The sequence below is a fragment of the Brachycentrus maculatus genome, unplaced genomic scaffold (genome assembly GCF_059751285.1).
Source record: "Brachycentrus maculatus isolate JH-2025_06_01 unplaced genomic scaffold, ASM5975128v1 h1tg000531l, whole genome shotgun sequence".
Taxonomy (NCBI): Eukaryota; Metazoa; Arthropoda; class Insecta; order Trichoptera; family Brachycentridae; genus Brachycentrus; species Brachycentrus maculatus.
The window spans coordinates 403,104-423,740 of NW_028281277.1; the positions used below are offsets into that span (position 1 = coordinate 403,104).

Below are 20,637 nucleotides of genomic sequence, written 5' to 3' on the forward strand. Positions count from 1 at the left end.
GTATTATTGCCAGTGTCCTTTACTATGACCTAAAATATAATGTATACCCACACACAGATCTTTTTTTGTATTATATATATCGCTCACTCCTTTCAAGAATGTCATAAATCAAAAAACTTTATTTTTCAGGAGAACGTTTTTAAAGTTCAATAATATAATACAATGTATTAAAAATAAATATTAAGCCACTTATTAAACTTTTTACGGTGCAACAGATCTTTTTAGGTAAAACCTGAAGGTTTTTTCTTCTTTTGAAAAATATTTAGTTTATAAAAAAAAAATAATTAAACAATACATTTTCTTCAAAATGCAAAAACAACATTTTTTGCCCTGTAGCGGGTAAATATTATGTTAAAAATATGCCACTTTTGCTGGGATATAGTACATTTTCAGGGCATTCCAAAAACATGCACAACTGAAAATTGGCAATTTTTGATTTATGACGTTCTTGAAAGGAGTGAGCGATATATGTATATATTTTTTGCACTTGTATAAAAAAAAAGAAATAAGACAATAGTTTTAGATGAATAGTCAATGATTTAATTGTTATTTTGTCGAGTAGAATTATAAGAATCATCGTATACAGTAAGACATTCACAATACAAGGTGGGAACACATGAACAGGTCATAATAATATATAAATTGGGCTCTATCGTATACAAGACTGACGCACCGACACTTAGAAATATAATATTGCCATTCCGCCCGCCACCCACAGTTCTCAGCCGGGCCCCTTAAACACTAACGCTTAACATTAAACAAAATAATACACAGATTCATTCTCGGAAGCAACTTAAATAGGTACACTTATTAAGTACAAGTCTGCCGTCGCCTGCGGTCGCGCTATGGTACAATCCTCGAGGGGCCTAGGGGGACAGGTCCTGGTGCATGGGGTCGTAGGCGAGCGAGGAGTCGTAGGGCTGCGGCGGCGGCTCGTACGGGCCCCCGCCGCCCAGCGAGTAGCCCATGGAGTCCTGCGGCGCGGGCGACAGCAGCGGCGTGGCGGCTCCCGACGCGCCGCCCATCGAGTACGGGGATGCTCCTGTAATCACTCCCATCTCAGTCCACGCACTACCAAACTTTTCCTAATTCTCTATTCTTGGGATTCTATAATCTGTCACAAGGTTGATAATGTCTACTTTCGGGTAACTGACCCAAAAAACGGATAGCAACTCCGTGTACAGACTTAGAACATGTGCACTCGCTCTAAGGTCTAATTTGAACGGTACTAACTATTCCAGCTACTGGGCTTATGTAAACAGATCAGCTTAATTTTATGTATGCAAAATTGAGTAGCAATTAAATTCTAAAACACTCTCCTTATCATTCACTTCCTGTAATACCACTTTAATATTAAAGTGGTACATATTACACAAAGTGAAGGATGAATGATAAGGAGGGTGTTATATTACCATACCACAGTTTAACAATGCTTTTAATATACAACATAAATTAAAATTTGATCATGTTAGATATTTGGTTTTACTTTGGGACAGCCGAGTAGCTGGAATTTTGAAACCGTCCCTGTTAATTGCAGACTTTTGAGGCCCGTTGCAGACAATACGCAGTAACTGGAACAAGTACTAATACTGTGGATACTTATTGATTAGCGAGGATTGATAAGTGTGGATGGCAAAATTTGATTCGCAGGATTTGTACTTGCGCCAGTTACTGCACATTGTTTAGCAGACTAACGGCAGTTACTACATAATAGGCATACTGCAATTACATTATTATTTACTTGTTAATTATCACATACTGCCGTATTAAGGGCAAAGACGGTTGCTAATATTTTAGAGACTAATATTTTTACAAGAGACTGGATTATTCTGGCAACTGTAGTATTGATAACTAGTACATAGTATTTTGAGTTGTTGATTTTATATAACGATGTATATCAACTCTTATCACAAAGGCGTATAAAACACCCAAAGGGTCCTGCTACATTTGAAAAGGAAATTGAGTTTTGAATTTTATTACAGAATTGTAGCCGCAAAAGTTTTTTTTTTATATCTGTAATTAAGAAATTGCAATATTGAAGGGAAAAATTGAATAACAAATGATACGGTTAATATTACATACTGTCTACGTTGTACTGACAAGTATTGGTATAGTAAGATACAAAACATAGAAGTAAGATACAGTCAGCCTCCGTATTGTAATGGTCAGCACGCCCGGCTACCGTTCTGGAGGTCCCGGGTTCGATTCCCAAGGGGGGTCAAATAAATTTAAGTGATTTTTTCACTTTAATATTTATTTAATATTACCCTGGACTGGTAATGAAGCGGAGGGCTGATCACCTTTCCTTCATGTGTTAATGATCAAGATAACACTCCGTTTATATGATGCAGTGCCCTATGCACCATTGGGGTGTGGATAAGGGTTTGAATGAATGAAAATGAAGATACAAAACACTGCATGAATTAAATAGCCGGATAAATATGCAGAATTTTAGAATAAAGAATATGCAAAATGTAATAAAATATCTATATGTAATATGTTTATTGATTTGGCGTATAATTTGTAGAACTCCATTTTGATTTATGTATTAATTTTAAATCAAACACAGATTTTTTGTTGTCAACAAACGATTGTCGCAATATTAATTTTTTATGTGTTTTTGTTAATAAAATACAACTTAGTAGGCTCAAAAAATCTGTGTTTCATTTAAAATTAATACATAAATATCTATAAGGTCACGTTTCAACACAAAATATTATAATGACCGTTATAATGTCTTAATTATCAGAGACTTGTCTAGTTTTGAAAGTTGTGCCCCAAAATATTACAGTAACGTTTGACAAACTTATCTGTACAGTGGAAAAAAATTGAATTGCCATTTTTTTCAGATTGAAGTACATGTGTGTGTGCCCTTACCAATTCTACAGTTTGTCCAAGGGTATTTTTATCCATTTTTAATTTTACTTGGTATGTGATTTTTGTCTCCCATATATATGATGAGCGACTGAAAGCATGTCAGCTAGTCAGCTAAATATGTGACTGTCATGTGATCATCGTGTGACAATCGCTTGTCATGTATACGGGGGGGGGGGGGGGTAAGAGTTTGACACGTATGCCATGTCGCTCACTCCTTTCAACAACGTCATATTTCAAAAAACTTGATTTTTCAGGAGAACGTTTTTAAAGTTTAAGAATATAATAAAATGATTTAAAAATAAATATCAAGCCACTTATTGAACTTTTTACTGTGAAACAGATCTTTTTAGGTAAAACCTGAAGGTTTTTTCTACATTTGAAAATATTTAGTTTATTTAAAAAAAAAATAATAAAAAAATACCTTATCTTCAAAATGCACACTTTCTGCCCTGTAGCGGGTAAATATTAAGTTAAAAGTATGCCGCTTTTGCTGGGATATAGTACATTTTATGGGCATTCCAAAAACATGCTGAAAATTGACAATTTTTTATATATGACGTTGTTGAAAGGAGTGAGCGATGTGTGAAATTGGAAGCAGCGCCACTATACACATGTACTACATGAAAAAGGAGTTGGTTTTTATTTATTCTGCTATCTTAACTAAGTATGTATCATCAGCAGTTGATATACAGTTTTCACAACATGATGTGACTATTGAGCACCAAAAAAAATATTGGTAGAATAAATTTGTTGAATAAAATTTGAATATAACTTTTTAAATTTAAATTTACTTGGTAAATTCCATCATCACTTAAAATCTATTGTGACACGTGTTTCTGCATCATTTTCAAGCACCGAAATGTTGCGGAATGCATCTAAACACGTGTCACGATAGATTTTAATAAACAGTGCTATTTACCAAGTGAAACTTCAATTTAAAAAATGCGCAAAGTGACTGCCAAATCAATTAATGTATAAATTTAATATTTCTTTTTTAAAACGAAAACTGCATTTTTTTTGGCTGCATTTAAAGGTGGAGACTGACCGGAGCATTTCGTCGTAACATAACGTCGTAACATCGCTCGCGGCGAGCATCTGAAACTATGGATGGAGCGCTCGGCTCGCTGTACTGACTTTGAATCTGTATAATTTTTGCAACTTTGCATTCGTAGTTAAAATGTCGGACGACAAAGACGTGATTCTTGGTTCTGTGATTTTAATAAATTACAGCTTACTCCAGATGAAGAAAAAAAAAGACTTCCCGCAGTTTGGGGAATTTCCCACAGATTGGCAACCCTGGTACTGACCTAAAATTGCATCCGACTTCGGATGGAGCATTCGGAACGACTGTGAGCAGCTCGGCTCGCTGTACTGACTGCCCGAATGCTCGCATCGTAACATGTTACGTTACGATGAAATGCTCCAGTCAGTCTCCACCTTTAAATGTATATACTCATAGAAGCACTTATGCTGTCTATAGGTCATAGAACCTTAACAAATAAGTTTGTAAATAATTACTGGGCCTTCATATACAGGGGGCTGCAATAAAATTCTTAAAACTAGTATTACAAGGATTGACACAGCATTTATTTCATTAGCAAGTTATCAAATAGTATTTTCAATGGATCAATATTGGGTAATGATACAAATAGAATGTGACACATTGGATCACTAAACACATCAAAAGTGTTTTGCGAAAACTGACCAATTATAAAACAGAGTTGACATGAGTTTATAACTTATGAATTTTGGTTGTAACCTTATCTCTTTCCTCACAGAAGGATTGAACTAGTCTTGTATATATCGGTAGTGTAAAGGCAAAGGGGTATACCTGTCTCAGACCAAATTTTACAGGAGAGCAAAAACAAACTTGCGAAATTAAATGACTCATTTGTTTTATGTATTTTTATATGTACATATCTTAATAAAACTAAATAAGTATTGCAACTACAGCTATGCATATGCTTATGCCAGATTATGGAATACACTTTTTTAGACCTTTTTTGGAACAAACTTAGAAAATGAAAAATTTGACAGATATACCCCTTTGTCTTTACACTACCGATATAAGCCATCGAGTTTTTGCCCTTATATCTTGATCGTTTCGTATGATTCAAAATTGCTCAAATCCAAGAAAAAAAATATTTTTGTGACATCTTATAAACGATAAAACAGTTTTAAAAAATCAATACTCTGTACTAAGCCTTTTTGTCCTTAAAAGTAAATATATCACGCTCAATGTGATTGACCATTTCATCAAAACTTTTCTCCTTTTAAAAAGACAAATTCTCTATTCAGGTGTATCTTCATACCCATCAAAGGTGCTTTGTTGTAAATACAATGTGTGTTAATCCTTGACAAGACAGAGTTCACTCCGCAGTGTAACATGGAATCGGGAATCACGGAGAGTGAGAATGCGCGTTTGTTTCCATGTTACATTGCGGGGAGGAAGTGGGGGTTAATGGAGGTTAGAGACATAAACAACAAACGGGAGTTAGTGGTTAGATTGATATGTATGATGTGGTGTCCTCACATTTAGTCGAACATATGAAAATCATCATTACCGGCGGCCTTCTTGGCGGCGTACAGGTTGGCCTCCTCCTGCGCCTTGCCGATGTTCTTCTTGTAGCGGATGCGCTTGTTGCCGAACCAGTTGGAAACCTGCGGGCATGCGGGCGCGGTTAGTGACACTCTCACACACACACGCAATCACGCTCCTTGACAGAACACCACTCCAACATAGACCACACACTCGCACTCCTTGACAAAAAACTGCTCCAACATAGACCACACACTCGCACTCCTTGACAAAACACCACTCCAACATAGACCACGCACTCACGCTCCTTGACAAAACACCACTCGCACACCTTAGAGACCACACACTCGGTCATACACCACAAAAATCCCAAACTTAGCCTCAACGGATAATAGAGATTATAATCATGATAATAGAGATACATAAATATCTTAACCATTTTAATACCGAGAATTTTTCAGCCCGCCAAAAAAAATTATTATTTTACTAATCTAAATTTCTTATTTCATTCACTGCTTTTCTTATTTTGCTGACAAAAATATTAGTGATTTAGAGAACATTGCTGCGTATTACTTGATATATAAAACATGTTTAAATTCATTTTGTCAGAAAAAATTACATGGTCATGGTTTTCAACCCCTGCTGTGTCGTGTATATAACATAGAATTTTGTCTTGCCTCCCACCAGTCTGATGATATCGGCACCAACGAAACCCGGTCATTGGTTGAATAAAATATATGTGGAAAAAGTATATAATTCTTATTTTATTATAAAACATCTTACAATAATTAAAGAAAACACTTCGTTTTTTACCACTTGAGTTTAATTATAGACTACATGTTTCAGAAGCTAAACTTCCATCATTCAGGTCTGTATAATAACTAAAATATAAAATATAAAATTGTTCTATAAATAAGGATAGGGGGAAAGTAAGGGGAAGGGGTTAGTCAAGGAACGGAGTTTGAAAACAAAGGAAAAATTGAAAGCAATGGCGAAGAATTTTGAAACAATATATTATTTAATAAATTATTATTAGAATTCAGGTTTTTTTGTATTTCTAAATTTTCAAGATAATTCATAATTTGGCCTTTATATGGAACAAGGTGTAATAATTTTAATTTATGGGAGTGAAATGAGTGATTAGTATCTATTATATGATTTGCAAATTCCGAAAAATAATTACTAACAAGACCGCTTTGATGTTCTTTAATTCTAATCTTTAAATTTCTCGCAGTTTGGCCAATATATTTTCTATCACAATCTCCACACGAAATTTCATAAACACCACTTTTTTGTAATAAATCAATTTTAGATTTTGAGTTATCGAGGATTTTATGTAAATTATTATTTGTATAATATGCAGGTTGGATATGGGAGGGTAAGATTTTCGAAATATTTTTAGTTATTGAACCCGTATATAAAATTTTTCGCCAAGATTTATTTTTTATTGAATCATTATTAGGTGCTGAATATATGTATTTTTTGGTAAAATTATTTTTAATTTTATTTTTTAACATTTTATCTATTAGCGCGCTATTATACCCGTTGTTTTTTGCTATTAGTTTAATTGTGTTTAATTCACGATTATAATTTGAGTTACTGAGGGGGATATTAATTAGTCTATTTAATAATGAATGGAAACTGGCCATTTTATGTGAAATGGGATGAATGGAATCAGCTGGAATGACTGTGTCAGTGTGTGTTGGTTTACGATATATATTAAAATCTAATTTATTATTTATAACTTTAATCGATAAATCAAGAAAATTTAGGGTATTATCGTCATTTTTTTCCATGGTAAATTTAATATTATTATGTAAAGTGTTGATGTGGGTAAGGAATGAATCTAATTGTCTATCAGTCCCAATAAAAATACAAAAAATGTCATCAACGTACCTAAACCATCTAAAAATACATGTTTTTACAATAGGATGATTAGAATTTAATAATTCTGTCTCAAAATCATTAAGGAACATATCAGCTAATACTGGCGAAAGAGGAGAACCCATTGGGAGTCCGTCTCGTTGTTCATAAATTAAGCTATTAAATTCAAAATAATTTTGAGATGTACAAATATCATAAATTCTAGTCATTTCTTTTACATACAAATCATCTAAATCTGAATCACATAATAGTTTCATAAAAACACTTTTGGCATCATCTATTGGGACGTTTGTGAATAAATTTACAATATCAAATGAAATAATTTTAGCATTAGAAGGAATATTTAAATATTTAGTTTTCTCAATAAATTCCAAAGTATTCTTTATGCTATATGTTGGTGAAAAAATTTTATGACATATAATTAAATGATTTAGTAATTTACAAAGTTTATAATTTGGCGCACTCACGTATGATACAACTGGTCTAATTGGAACATTTATTTTGTGTAATTTAGGTAACCCGTATAATCTTGGAATTTGGGGATTTTTATTAATAATAAAATCTTTAATATTATCAACAATGATAGTAGGGCAACGTTTAAGTACTTCTTTTAATTTCGTTTGATATTTAATCGTTGGGTCTTTTTTCAAAATTTCAAATTTTTCACTAACCAAAAACTCTTTACATTTGTTTATGTAATCAGTTTGATTTAAAATGACAATGCTATTTCCTTTATCTGATCTAGTAAAAATAAGTTCTTTATCATTTAAAGTCCGTTTTATATTGTTAACCAAAACACTTTCATTGTTCACATTCTTCTTTACTTTCGGTATGTTCTTAAATAAATCAGCACATCGATGTTTTAGAGATGGAGATTCTTTCCAAAGAGCAGCCTCTGTATCCACTGCTAATTGAATTAAGGGTTTTTCACTTGCATTTTGAATATTGTATTTCAAACCTTTTCTCAAAAGGTTCATTTCGTTATCAGGAAAATTATGTTGCGAAAGATTTACTACACGATCACTAAATTTATGGTTCGATGAATTTACACAGTCAAATTTAGTTTGGGTGGATTGATTTTCAATAAGTAATTTCAGTTTTTTATCTAATTTAACCATAAATTTAGTGATCGTGTAGTAAATCTTTCGCAACATAATTTTCCTGATAACGAAATGAACCTTTTGAGAAAAGGTTTGAAATACAATATTCAAAATGCAAGTGAAAAACCCTTAATTCAATTAGCAGTGGATACAGAGGCTGCTCTTTGGAAAGAATCTCCATCTCTAAAACATCGATGTGCTGATTTATTTAAGAACATACCGAAAGTAAAGAAGAATGTGAACAATGAAAGTGTTTTGGTTAACAATATAAAACGGACTTTAAATGATAAAGAACTTATTTTTACTAGATCAGATAAAGGAAATAGCATTGTCATTTTAAATCAAACTGATTACATAAACAAATGTAAAGAGTTTTTGGTTAGTGAAAAATTTGAAATTTTGAAAAAAGACCCAACGATTAAATATCAAACGAAATTAAAAGAAGTACTTAAACGTTGCCCTACTATCATTGTTGATAATATTAAAGATTTTATTATTAATAAAAATCCCCAAATTCCAAGATTATACGGGTTACCTAAATTACACAAAATAAATGTTCCAATTAGACCAGTTGTATCATACGTGAGTGCGCCAAATTATAAACTTTGTAAATTACTAAATCATTTAATTATATGTCATAAAATTTTTTCACCAACATATAGCATAAAGAATACTTTGGAATTTATTGAGAAAACTAAATATTTAAATATTCCTTCTAATGCTAAAATTATTTCATTTGATATTGTAAATTTATTCACAAACGTCCCAATAGATGATGCCAAAAGTGTTTTTATGAAACTATTATGTGATTCAGATTTAGATGATTTGTATGTAAAAGAAATGACTAGAATTTATGATATTTGTACATCTCAAAATTATTTTGAATTTAATAGCTTAATTTATGAACAACGAGACGGACTCCCAATGGGTTCTCCTCTTTCGCCAGTATTAGCTGATATGTTCCTTAATGATTTTGAGACAGAATTATTAAATTCTAATCATCCTATTGTAAAAACATGTATTTTTAGATGGTTTAGGTACGTTGATGACATTTTTTGTATTTTTATTGGGACTGATAGACAATTAGATTCATTCCTTACCCACATCAACACTTTACATAATAATATTAAATTTACCATGGAAAAAAATGACGATAATACCCTAAATTTTCTTGATTTATCGATTAAAGTTATAAATAATAAATTAGATTTTAATATATATCGTAAACCAACACACACTGACACAGTCATTCCAGCTGATTCCATTCATCCCATTTCACATAAAATGGCCAGTTTCCATTCATTATTAAATAGACTAATTAATATCCCCCTCAGTAACTCAAATTATAATCGTGAATTAAACACAATTAAACTAATAGCAAAAAACAACGGGTATAATAGCGCGCTAATAGATAAAATGTTAAAAAATAAAATTAAAAATAATTTTACCAAAAAATACATATATTCAGCACCTAATAATGATTCAATAAAAAATAAATCTTGGCGAAAAATTTTATATACGGGTTCAATAACTAAAAATATTTCGAAAATCTTACCCTCCCATATCCAACCTGCATATTATACAAATAATAATTTACATAAAATCCTCGATAACTCAAAATCTAAAATTGATTTATTACAAAAAAGTGGTGTTTATGAAATTTCGTGTGGAGATTGTGATAGAAAATATATTGGCCAAACTGCGAGAAATTTAAAGATTAGAATTAAAGAACATCAAAGCGGTCTTGTTAGTAATTATTTTTCGGAATTTGCAAATCATATAATAGATACTAATCACTCATTTCACTCCCATAAATTAAAATTATTACACCTTGTTCCATATAAAGGCCAAATTATGAATTATCTTGAAAATTTAGAAATACAAAAAAACCTGAATTCTAATAATAATTTATTAAATAATATATTGTTTCAAAATTCTTCGCCATTGCTTTCAATTTTTCCTTTGTTTTCAAACTCCGTTCCTTGACTAACCCCTTCCCCTTACTTTCCCCCTATCCTTATTTATAGAACAATTTTATATTTTATATTTTAGTTATTATACAGACCTGAATGATGGAAGTTTAGCTTCTGAAACATGTAGTCTATAATTAAACTCAAGTGGTAAAAAACGAAGTGTTTTCTTTAATTATTGTAACATGTCTTACCACAAAGTTAATGCCGAAACAATAAATAAAATAAAACATCTTTGTTTTTTTATTTAAATTTTACTTGGTAAATATCACAATTTTTTTCCACGTCATTTTCAAACACAGAAATGATGCGAAAGGCATCAATTAATGTGTATCATTATAAAACATCTTTGTTTTTTATTTAAATTTTACTTGGTAAATATAACTATTTTTTTCCACGTCATTTTCAAACACAGAAATGATGCGAAAGGCATCAATTAATGTGTATCATTACATTTGAAGAAATAGTGGAATTTACCACATAAAATTTAAATAACTACATACTCCACATGCCTCCCGAGAGCCTAAATCAATGTTGCCTCTTCAAGGGATCGGGTTTGCGCTGCCCAGGACGACCAATGCTGGTCTGACTTGGGAGGATGCAAGGGAGCTGGCGGTCGACAGAAAAGCCTGGAGAAGCCTGCCAGCTTGTGGACTCCATATGCCTCACACAGGGAGCGGATAAGTAAAATAATAATAAAAATAAAACTTATATAAAAATGTATAGATTTAATCACAATGTGACTGCCGAATCAATTAATGAATTTTTTCAAAGTTTGCGAATTCTAAATTCAACATATTTTGAAATTTTTTTGAATCACAACATATTTGGAGATACACCAATCACTCTCATATTGCACGGGCCAGTGTGACATGTGCGGTGTGGTGTGTACAGTACTCACTTGCGAGACGGTGATGCCGCACTTCCGGGCCAGCTCCTCCTTGGCCTCCTCCGAGGGGTAGGGGTTGGAGAGGTGCGAGTAGAAGTACTCGTTGAGTATCTCCGAGGCCTGCTTGCTGAAGTTGCGGCGCTTGCGGCGCGCGTCCAGGAACCGGGAGCGCAGGATCATCACGGCCTCGCACGTCGACTGCTTCAGCTGCATCTGGATGGAGCTGAACTTCTTGTGGATGATCTGCACCATGCGCTCAATCTCCTGCAAGCGTAAAACCATTATATTACCGGTGACTAGAAGCAGCTACCGGCATTCGCATTACCATCAGTGAGCTAGATTCCGGTCTGAAGAGCCAATTTGATTTAGTCATGTTATAATAATATCTTCTTCTTCTTTCCATGTTTACTCCCTAGGTGGAGCATATGGCCAACACGAGACGTCTCCAAGTCACTCTGTCACGCGCCATCTCCTTGGCTTCCTCCCAGGTCAGTCCGGCGTCTCGAAGTCCTGCTGATATAGTCGGTGAATGGTCGTCAGCGGCCTTCCGGAGCGACGGAATCCTCGGGGTTGGAAGAAGAGACATGAGGGATTGATGCTCTCAGGTGGCATTCTATGGTCCTCTTCAGGACTTCCAGAATGAGGAACTGTTGAGTTTTTCTCCTTACATCGTCATTCCTGACAAAGTCATAACACTTTATACCCAGGCTTTTCAGTTTATTCGCCTCAGGCACCTATTTTCAAAACTCGCTAGTTTCTTGCCTTGAGCTTTGGTGAGGTGCCACGACCCACATCCGTACAGCAACACTGTTAGGATGCAGGCGTTAAAAAGACGATAATAATATATCATGACTAAATCAAATTGGCTCTTCAGATCCAATAATCCCCCAAACCCAAATCGAGTAGTAAAAATTTCTTTATTTTTTATAAAAAATAAAAACTTATTAAAAAGTAATAATTTATATTATCATAAAAGGCAAAATAAAAAGTCGACGAGGTGCGGGCAGAAGACAGATTACCTGGCTCCGGTATATACGAGAGATTGGGCGGGAATCAGAATGGTTTTGAACAGATTAGAGCGTTTATACTTCAAGTTTCCTAATAGCTGTACAATTATGTCAAGTAATGAAGGGAGGAGATGACTCCTAGCAGACGTCCTGGCCTAATAAACAACCAAGAGATATCTCGCAGTTGGCAGTGAACGGGTAAACAATCAAGAAAACACGACATCTATATAATACAGTGTCCTATTTACCATCTTCTCTTTCTTGTCCGCCTCCGTAGTGTAATGGTCAGCACGCTCGGTTACCGTTCTGGAGGTCCCGGGTTCGATTCCCAGAGGGGGTAAAATAAATATAAGTGATTTTTTCACTGTCATATTTATTCAATATTACCCTGGACTGGTACCTGAAGCGGAGGGCTGATCACCTTTCCTTCATGTGTTAACGATCAAGATAACACTGCGTTTATATGACGCAGTGCCCTATGCACCATTGGGGTGCGGATAAGGATTATTATTATATTATTATTTACCATTAGGTATGGAAGAATATGTGAAATATTATACTTAAAACACCATTTTGGATGTATCTGAATTCAACTAAATGATTTATTGATTTATCTCTCTCTGGTCTCAATCCTGCGGATTGGTCTGTAGCAACAGGTGACATCTCTTTTGCCATTCTCGCCTATTTTCCGAAGTCCTCTTCAGCTCCTCATACATCGAGCAGCCCATGTCTTGGTATAAGTCGCTTAGGTATTGGCGGCGTGGGCGTCCTCTGGCGTTTATTCCCTCCATCGTCCCCTCTATAATTTTGTGCAGGAAAACCCTCTTGTCTTAAAATGTGCCCGATCCATTCATCTAATTTACCCATACATAAAGTATTTCCTAATACAACATTTTGAGTGTGTCCAAATACTTGTTTGCAAAATCTGGATTATCTCCAATTACAGGAGTTATTTTCATATTATTTTTTTGTTGACAAAAAGCTTCTTTACATCTCACCAATAGATGTCTCTAGTGAAGTTCTAGTGGTTCAAGAACAAGGTTTCTAAATTGGTTCATATATATAGAACTGCCAAGAATTTGAATACTGTGCTTGTCAATAATGGGTAGAATTGGTGAATGTTACACATGTGTAAAGTGATCACTTAAACCAGCCTATGACGGTCGTCAGCCCCGTAAATGCGTAGACTTCCATATTCTTCTTCATTTTTGATGAGATGTCAAAAAAGAATATATTTCCTAATACACTAAGATTCTCTATATTTCAATATGTCAATGCTTCTGGATACATTTTACTGCTGTCAGCAGTTTTGGGCATCGACTGTACGATGTTGCGTGGTCTGTGGTCTTAGAGTCCCCACAATAGTGCTACTGCTGAGCGAAATCACTTTAGCAATAGAAAAACCCTTCAAAAAATGTTGATTAACTTAATCATTCGGATAGAAATGAAAATGATTACCAAGCAGTGAAAACAAAATTAAAACTAGTTTAAATGTTTGAAAGAATCCATCTTATTGGAGCTGAATTTGTTCAGAGTTGAAGCGACGAATGGTGGAAGCTCACCTTGGGGGTGATGGGGCGCGTGCGGCTCTGCTCCCGCAGCAGGTTCATGACGTGCGTGGTGAACTCGTTGCAGGCGTTCTCGTACTTCTCCAGCTCCTGGTGGTAGATCTGGCGGATCTGCGCGAGCTTGGCGCGGTAGTCCGAGTGCTCGATGGCGTTGTCCGCCTGCCCGGCACCACCTGCGCACACGACACATTACACAGACCGTGCCCTCCGCTCCACGCGCGCGCGGCGCCTCCGATGCCACTACGGGACACTATGCGAGCAGGCACGTACACTCACCCCAGTCGGCCTGCGCGGCCGCGCTGGCTGACGCCGCCGCCCCCGCGCCGCCGCCCTTCTCCGGCCCCGCCACGCCCTCCGCGATCAGCATGTTGTCCAGCCGCATCAGCTGCGGGTCCGGCGGCTCCTCCTCCTGCGTGTTGCGCAGCGACAGAACTGCAAGCAGAGCTCACGTCAGTCCGACCCGCGCTGCCCGGCGATACTGCGAGGACGGGTCGCGAGCTGCGGGGCGTACTTGTCACTTACACGTACACATACCTGTCTTCTCCTTGATCTCACACAGCACCGAGAACAGCGCGGGCTTCATGCGGTGGCAGTTGAGCGTGTGCTTGCGCGCCTGCGCCTCGTCCAGACTCTGGTCGGTGATGTTCATGATCTGCTGCAGGATCTCGCCGATGTCCTGCTTGCGCGCCTCCGCGTCCCCGCCGCCGCCGTCCGGCAGCCCGTAGCCCTGCGGCCCCATCAGCCCGCCGCCGTGCGCCATCATCCGACTAGGATCGTCCATCCATAGGCTGGGACCTGAACTACTTGTTTACCGTGTACTATACAAAACTTAGAGGATTAACGACTGCGCCTGGCGTTCTCGGCTCGGCGTCCTTCGAATAAAATGGCCGATTCTTTGTGCTGTCAAATCAAAAGCATTACTAAAAAGAAAAACAAATAATTAAGTATCGTTCTCTCATTCTAACCCAGATTTATGTGAATGCGATTTACGTGCTAAAAAGAGATCACAAATAATTCACTGCCGCACCCTATAATTATGAAATATGGTAGCATCAGGGATACCATAGCCAAGGAGGAATGTTCAAAAATATTTATTCAAAGTACTTACGTATAATAGTTCATTTATTTTACCTAATACATTTTTTTTAAATCTATTTAAATTTATTCCGATTAATGAAAATAACAATTTTCTTTAAAAACGCAGTGTGAAGTTAGTGATTTTAAGATAAAATGCATGAAATACAAATATTTTGCCTAATATTTTCCCCTTTTTTTATTTTGTAACTGACTATCGTGTGTCTAAAGGTGAATACTGACTGAATGGATGGAGCTCTCGGCTCGATGTACTAACTGCCTGAATGCTCGCATCGTAACGTATTACGTTACGACGAAATGCTCCGGTCAGTCCCCACCTTGAGAAGACAACTTCAGAATAGTATCTCGCAGAATTGTCATTTACATATTGAGTTTTATGTCGGTACTTTGCTAATTTTATAACCTAAGGGTGGGGAACCTTTTCATTTCAAAAGGCCACATTCACTTACTTGATTCAACATAAGGCCGCAGTAAAAAAAAACCTAGACACCTCCCCTATAAACTACAAATTTTAATTATATCTCAAGATAAATAATTTAATAATTATGCATTTAATAATTTAATAATTATGCATATTAGCTGGTTGCAAGATATTATTTATCGGCAATAAGCCTTTACAAAAAGTGTGTCCAAGAATGTGCAAATATTCGTTACAAGAAGTTTAAATAAATAAAATAATAATATAATTATATCGATAGTATTTATAACTTCGAGTAAATTCGACCAGTGATCGCCTGTGATCTGTTCCAGTAACTGAACATAGCCAAAGAGAGCGTGAATAGTGAATGTCAAAATACAAAAAATCGGCTAATCTTGCATCATAAGTTTTCGTGGCATGCTGCCTGTCAATTATTTGCACAGTGGTAGCGAAAAGTGTAGCATTGCTATTACACCGCCGAATGTGCGCTGTAATAGTGTCGCGCGGCAGGAGGATCCCTAAACTACGTACTTTCTATTAGATGAAATTTTTAATTAACATATTTAGCGTTCGTAGTCTCCTAACCTCCAAAGTTGTCCGTAACCCCGATTGGATATATCCCGCTTTTTCGACTCGCGCTCTCGATTGGGGAAGTAAGAAAAATCATCGAAAAGTTAAACTGAAAACTTTCAATATGTCGGATCCCGCGATAGAGAGTCAGCTCGCCCCGCTGCGCGCGCTCGTGAAGGAGCAGGGAGACAAGCTGCGGGCGCTCAAGGAGAGTGGCGCGCCCGAGCTGGACGTGAAAAAGGCCGTGGCCGAGCTGAAGGCTCGCAAGAAGACCCTGGAGGACGAGGAGCTGCGGCTCACCCCGCAAGAGGAGATGTTCGACCGCGCGCGGATGGAAGACCTCCTCAAGAGGCGCTTCTTCTACGATCAGTCCTTCGCCATCTACGGGGGCGCCACGGGCCAGTACGACTTCGGGCCCGTCGGCTGCGCCCTGAAGAGCAACATGATCCAGCTCTGGCGCCGCATGTTCGTGCTCGAGGAGCAGATGCTCGAGGTGGACTGCTCCATTCTCACTCCGGAGCCGGTGCTCAAGGCCTCGGGGCACGTGGAGCGCTTCGCGGACCTCATGACCAAGGACGCCAAGACGGGCGAGTGTTTCCGGGTGGACCACCTCATCAAGGCGCACCTCGAGAAGGCGGCGGCCGACCCCAAGGCTTCCCCGGAGCTGCGCGCCGAGTGCGGCGACATCGTGGTGCGCCTGGACGGCATGACCGCTGACGAGATGGCCGCCATCATGGTCAAGTTCGCCATGAAGGCTCCGCTCACTGGCAACGATCTGAGCCCCCCTGTGGAGTTCAACCTTATGTTCTCCACCCAGATAGGGCCGACCGGTCTGATCAAAGGGTATCTGCGACCCGAGACCGCTCAAGGAATCTTCGTAAACTTCAAGCGACTGCTGGAATTCAACCAGGGCCGTCTGCCGTTTGCCGCCGCACAAATCGGCAATTCCTTCAGAAATGAGATTTCTCCGCGCTCGGGGCTGTTGAGGGTGCGAGAGTTCACCATGTGCGAGATCGAGCACTTCTGCGACTCTAAGGACCACCCCAAGTTTGCGGACGTGCAGGACACGCCCCTGCTGCTGTACTCCGCCGACGACCAGGAGAGCGGTCGCTCGGCGAGCCTGCGCACCATCGGAGACGCGGTGCGCAGCGGGGTGGTCAACAACGAAACGCTGGGCTACTTCATGGCCCGCATCCACGCCTTCCTCTCGGCCGTCGGTGTCCGACCCGGCAAGCTGCGCTTCCGGCAACACATGGCCAACGAGATGGCGCATTACGCCTGCGACTGCTGGGACGCCGAGTGCTTGAGCAGCTACGGATGGGTGGAGTGCGTTGGCTGTGCGGATCGCTCCGCGTACGACCTCACGCAACACGCGCGCGCTACAAAAGTGCGTCTCGCCGCCGAGAAAAAACTCCCACATCCTAAGGAGGTAGAGATCACGGAGGCATATCCCGACAAGGCCGCCATCGGGAAAATATTCAAGAAAGATGCCAAAATCATAAACGAAGCCCTCGCCTATTTGACACCTTGCGAGCTCCAAGAACTGGAGGCGGCACTCGAAAAAAAAGAGAACTACTCACTGAAAGCCGAAGACAGACAGTTCTCTATAGCCCCTGAACTGGTGACCGTTAAAAAAACCAAAAAGACTGTTCACGTAGAGGAGATAGTCCCCAGCGTCATCGAGCCCTCTTTCGGCATCGGCAGGATCATGTACTGCGTGCTGGAGCAAAACTTCAAGATCAGGGACGAGCAGAGAACCTACTTCTCTCTGCCCGCCCTCGTGGCCCCGATCAAGTGCGCGGTCCTGCCGCTCAGCAGCGCCCCGGAGCTGGTCGCCATGGCGCGGCAGCTGTCCCGGTCGCTCACGGCGCAGGGCGTGTCGCACAAGGTGGACGACTCTTCGGGGTCGGTGGGGCGACGCTATGCGCGTACCGACGAGCTCGGTGTGCCGTTTGCGGCCACCGTGGACTTTGATTCCCTGCGCGCGCCGGCCAGCGTGACGCTCCGAGAGCGTGACAGCACTACGCAGGTGCGTCTGGAAGTAGACAGTTGCGGCCCGGTGCTATTGGATCTCGCGGAAGGTCGCTTGACGTGGGCGGACGTGTGCGCTCGCTACCCGGCCTTCACGCAGCAAGAGTCCACTCAGTAAACTTTTTCACGTACCTAGAGTCCATGTAAAGGGCTCCCTGCTTGACCTTCACTCAGGGAAGAGTCCACGCAATGGACTCGCTACCCGATATTTGCGTACCGGTGGAGTTGCTCATCACCTTACATTACAACTGTGTAAAGAAAAGGCATGATATCCCAGCTGATTAAACTTTATCGCACCTAATACAGTGTACTCTAAGACTCGCTTATTTATGCTAAATCTTTATTTACTTTTATTAAAATATATAATAATTTTCACATTGACATATTGAATTTTCATTTAAGAGATCAGTTGGGTTTGTGACACAAACATATCTACAAAACAGGTTCTGAAGATGTATTAAAATCAATGCGAGATATTTATTTGGTTCCATGTATTTTTGGCAAAACAAATATCTTTAGTTTAACAGTTTTACTTGTTTCATATCGATCAATCCTTTCAACAATGTCATATATAATATCAAAAAACTTAATTTTTCAGGAGATCGTTTTTAAGTTTAAGAATATAATGGAATGTATTCAAAATAAATATTAAGCCACTTATTGAACTTTTTACTGCGCAACAGATCTTCTTAGGTAAAACCTTTTAGTAGAAAAATATTTAGTATCTCCATCTGCAAACATACCTTGCCTCTTCCATATTTATTCATCTCCTCATACATATCTGCAGATTATTTTAACTCCTGACCTGACTGCTTTCAAGTATTTCACATAATTGATCATGCCATTTGTTTTACCGTTCTTTCCTCACTCACATGACTAAATTATCCAAACACACCTTCCTTAATCTTATCGATAATGCATATCTCAGCCTTGCATTCTTTTCTTATTTCACCAATGAACATCTATCATACATCGTTATGCTGCATATTTGTCCGAGATTGGCGTATATTTGGTGCAACAATGACGAAAATACAATTTTTTTTTGACATATCGCTCACTCCTTTCAAAAACGTCATAAATAAAAAAACTTGATTTTTCAGGAGAAAGTTTTAAATATAATGTATTAAAAATAAATATCAAGCCACTTATTGAACTTTTTACTGTGCAACAGATCTTTTTAGGTAAAACCTGAAGGTTTTTTCACAATTTAAAAAATATTTAGTATATTTATTAAAAAAATAATTAAACAATACCTTTTCTTCAAAATGCAAAAACTACACTTTCTGCCCTGTAGCGGGTAAATATTAAGCTAAAAATATGCCTCTTTTGCTCGGACATAGTACATTTTCTGGGTATTCCGTAAACATGCACAACTGAAAACTGTGGATTTTTGATTTATGCATTCTTGAAAGGAGTGAGCGATATGTAACAAACGTTACATGTGTCAAAATGTGCAGAAAGACTTTTTACATGGGGAGAAATGTGGACAGAATTGATTTTGCGTTGAAATGCTGCGAGATGGCGCGAGTGTCATTGTAGAATTGAGTAAAATGGTACCATTTCTGTTGCCACGTCTGAATGGCATCTCCTGTAATATTTCTAAATGTGTTATTACGCCATTGTTGCACCAAATGAGCGATATATAGATACTGGTACAATTTCGATCATATTCACTTCTTAAACAACAGGACAAGGTAATAAAACGCGATATTGTTACAAATGTCTTTTAATTAGATTTATGACGTAATTCTTAAGTAATTTATAACATTTTCCTAATCCCTTCACGGGAAATATTGCATTTCTTATAACATATGGAGGTTGAGTGGAAAGGACCGACTGTACACTGATCCTCTGAAGTCTGTTTGCCTTCCTCTCTTATACACACTAGACCGGACTGAAAACTACATTTTTTCTTTAATTTAGTCCCAAAAGGGAGTGAAAATTACATTTAATTAGTATTTAAACCAGGATCTAACATACTACATACATATTATAAATACTGAAAAGTAATAATTTAAAAAATATCAATAACACAATGGTCTATTTTCACCCGGAAAGAATTAACATACTTCGGTCGGGAAAGGTATTTCTACCCGTTCGGTCGATTGATGCTTAAGGACGGGAAGGGTATTTTTACCTTTTGCGCCGGCCTCATTTTAAAGGCAGAAAATAAGGATGTTTTTATATGAATATTATATACCAATCTCTTTGTTAAGGTCTTAACTATATCGTAGTCATACAGGAGAAAGTGACCAAATGCATTAAAAAAAAAAACTGATCATTGACTATTTGATATCTTACTAGCTTAATATTGTTCCGAAAAAATCCTAAAGGATTTTAAACTTGAAAGTATTAATATATTGACTTGTTAAAAATGACTAACTGCATTGATGCTTATTTTCTTGGCAAGCAAAAGTGACTTAAATGGCCCTCCTGAACATTTTACGTTTTGTTAGTTGGTCACTTTCTCCTGTACGACTGCGATATGTACATAATTATCAAATCCTGTCGCCAGCGGTCTGCAGACGTAAAAAAATACCCGTCTGAAATGTGTGAATAGATCTAATCGCTTGATGCTTTTGAACGAGCAGTGTTCGCAGACAGCGCATGTGTCATATCGTGCCAACCTGAGCACTGCTCGCGTGTTTCCACTTGTTTGCGTTACACAAAACAAACAACCAACAGCTTA

At 38.0% G+C, this 20,637-nt stretch overlaps 2 protein-coding genes across 7 annotated transcripts; one reads left to right on the forward strand and one right to left on the reverse strand.

The window, feature by feature from the left end:
• Positions 1–517: 517 nt before the first annotated feature.
• On the reverse strand, positions 518–14,720 carry exd (PBX homeobox extradenticle). Of its 6 annotated transcripts, none has more exons than XM_088272915.1 (6): positions 14,369–14,720; positions 14,111–14,266; positions 13,829–14,007; positions 11,272–11,523; positions 5,442–5,538; positions 518–1,042 (listed from the first exon to the last, which is right to left on the reverse strand). In XM_088272915.1, exons 1-6 carry the CDS (start codon positions 14,613–14,615, stop codon positions 867–869), a joined length of 1,107 nt encoding a protein of 368 aa, XP_088129041.1. In that variant the 5' UTR covers positions 14,616–14,720; the 3' UTR covers positions 518–866. The 6 variants fall into 6 exon arrangements, with proteins under 6 accessions (XP_088129041.1, XP_088129040.1, XP_088129039.1 ...); XM_088272914.1 differs by having other exon boundaries at positions 14,105–14,266; XM_088272913.1 differs by having other exon boundaries at positions 14,357–14,720.
• A 1,017-nt stretch (positions 14,721–15,737) lies between these two features.
• GlyRS (glycine--tRNA ligase) lies at positions 15,738–18,329 on the forward strand. The gene has a single exon (XM_088272886.1). It carries the CDS (start codon positions 15,889–15,891, stop codon positions 18,064–18,066), a length of 2,178 nt encoding a protein of 725 aa, XP_088129012.1. The 5' UTR covers positions 15,738–15,888; the 3' UTR covers positions 18,067–18,329.
• Positions 18,330–20,637: the final 2,308 nt, after the last annotated feature.

Coding starts and splice junctions, on each gene's coding strand:
- exd (XM_088272912.1), bottom strand. CDS start 14,615: ATGGACGATCCTAGTCGGATGATGGCGCACGGCGGCGGGCTGATGGGG. Junction 14,267..14,356: donor GAAGACAGGTATGTGTACGT/GTAAGTGACAAG, acceptor CTCTGCTTGCAG/TTCTGTCGCTGCGCAACACG. Junction 14,008..14,104: donor GCAGGCCGACTGGGGTGAGT/GTACGTGCCTGC, acceptor TCGTGTGCGCAG/GTGGTGCCGGGCAGGCGGAC.
- GlyRS (XM_088272886.1), top strand. CDS start 15,889: ATGAAATTTTTAATTAACATATTTAGCGTTCGTAGTCTCCTAACCTCC.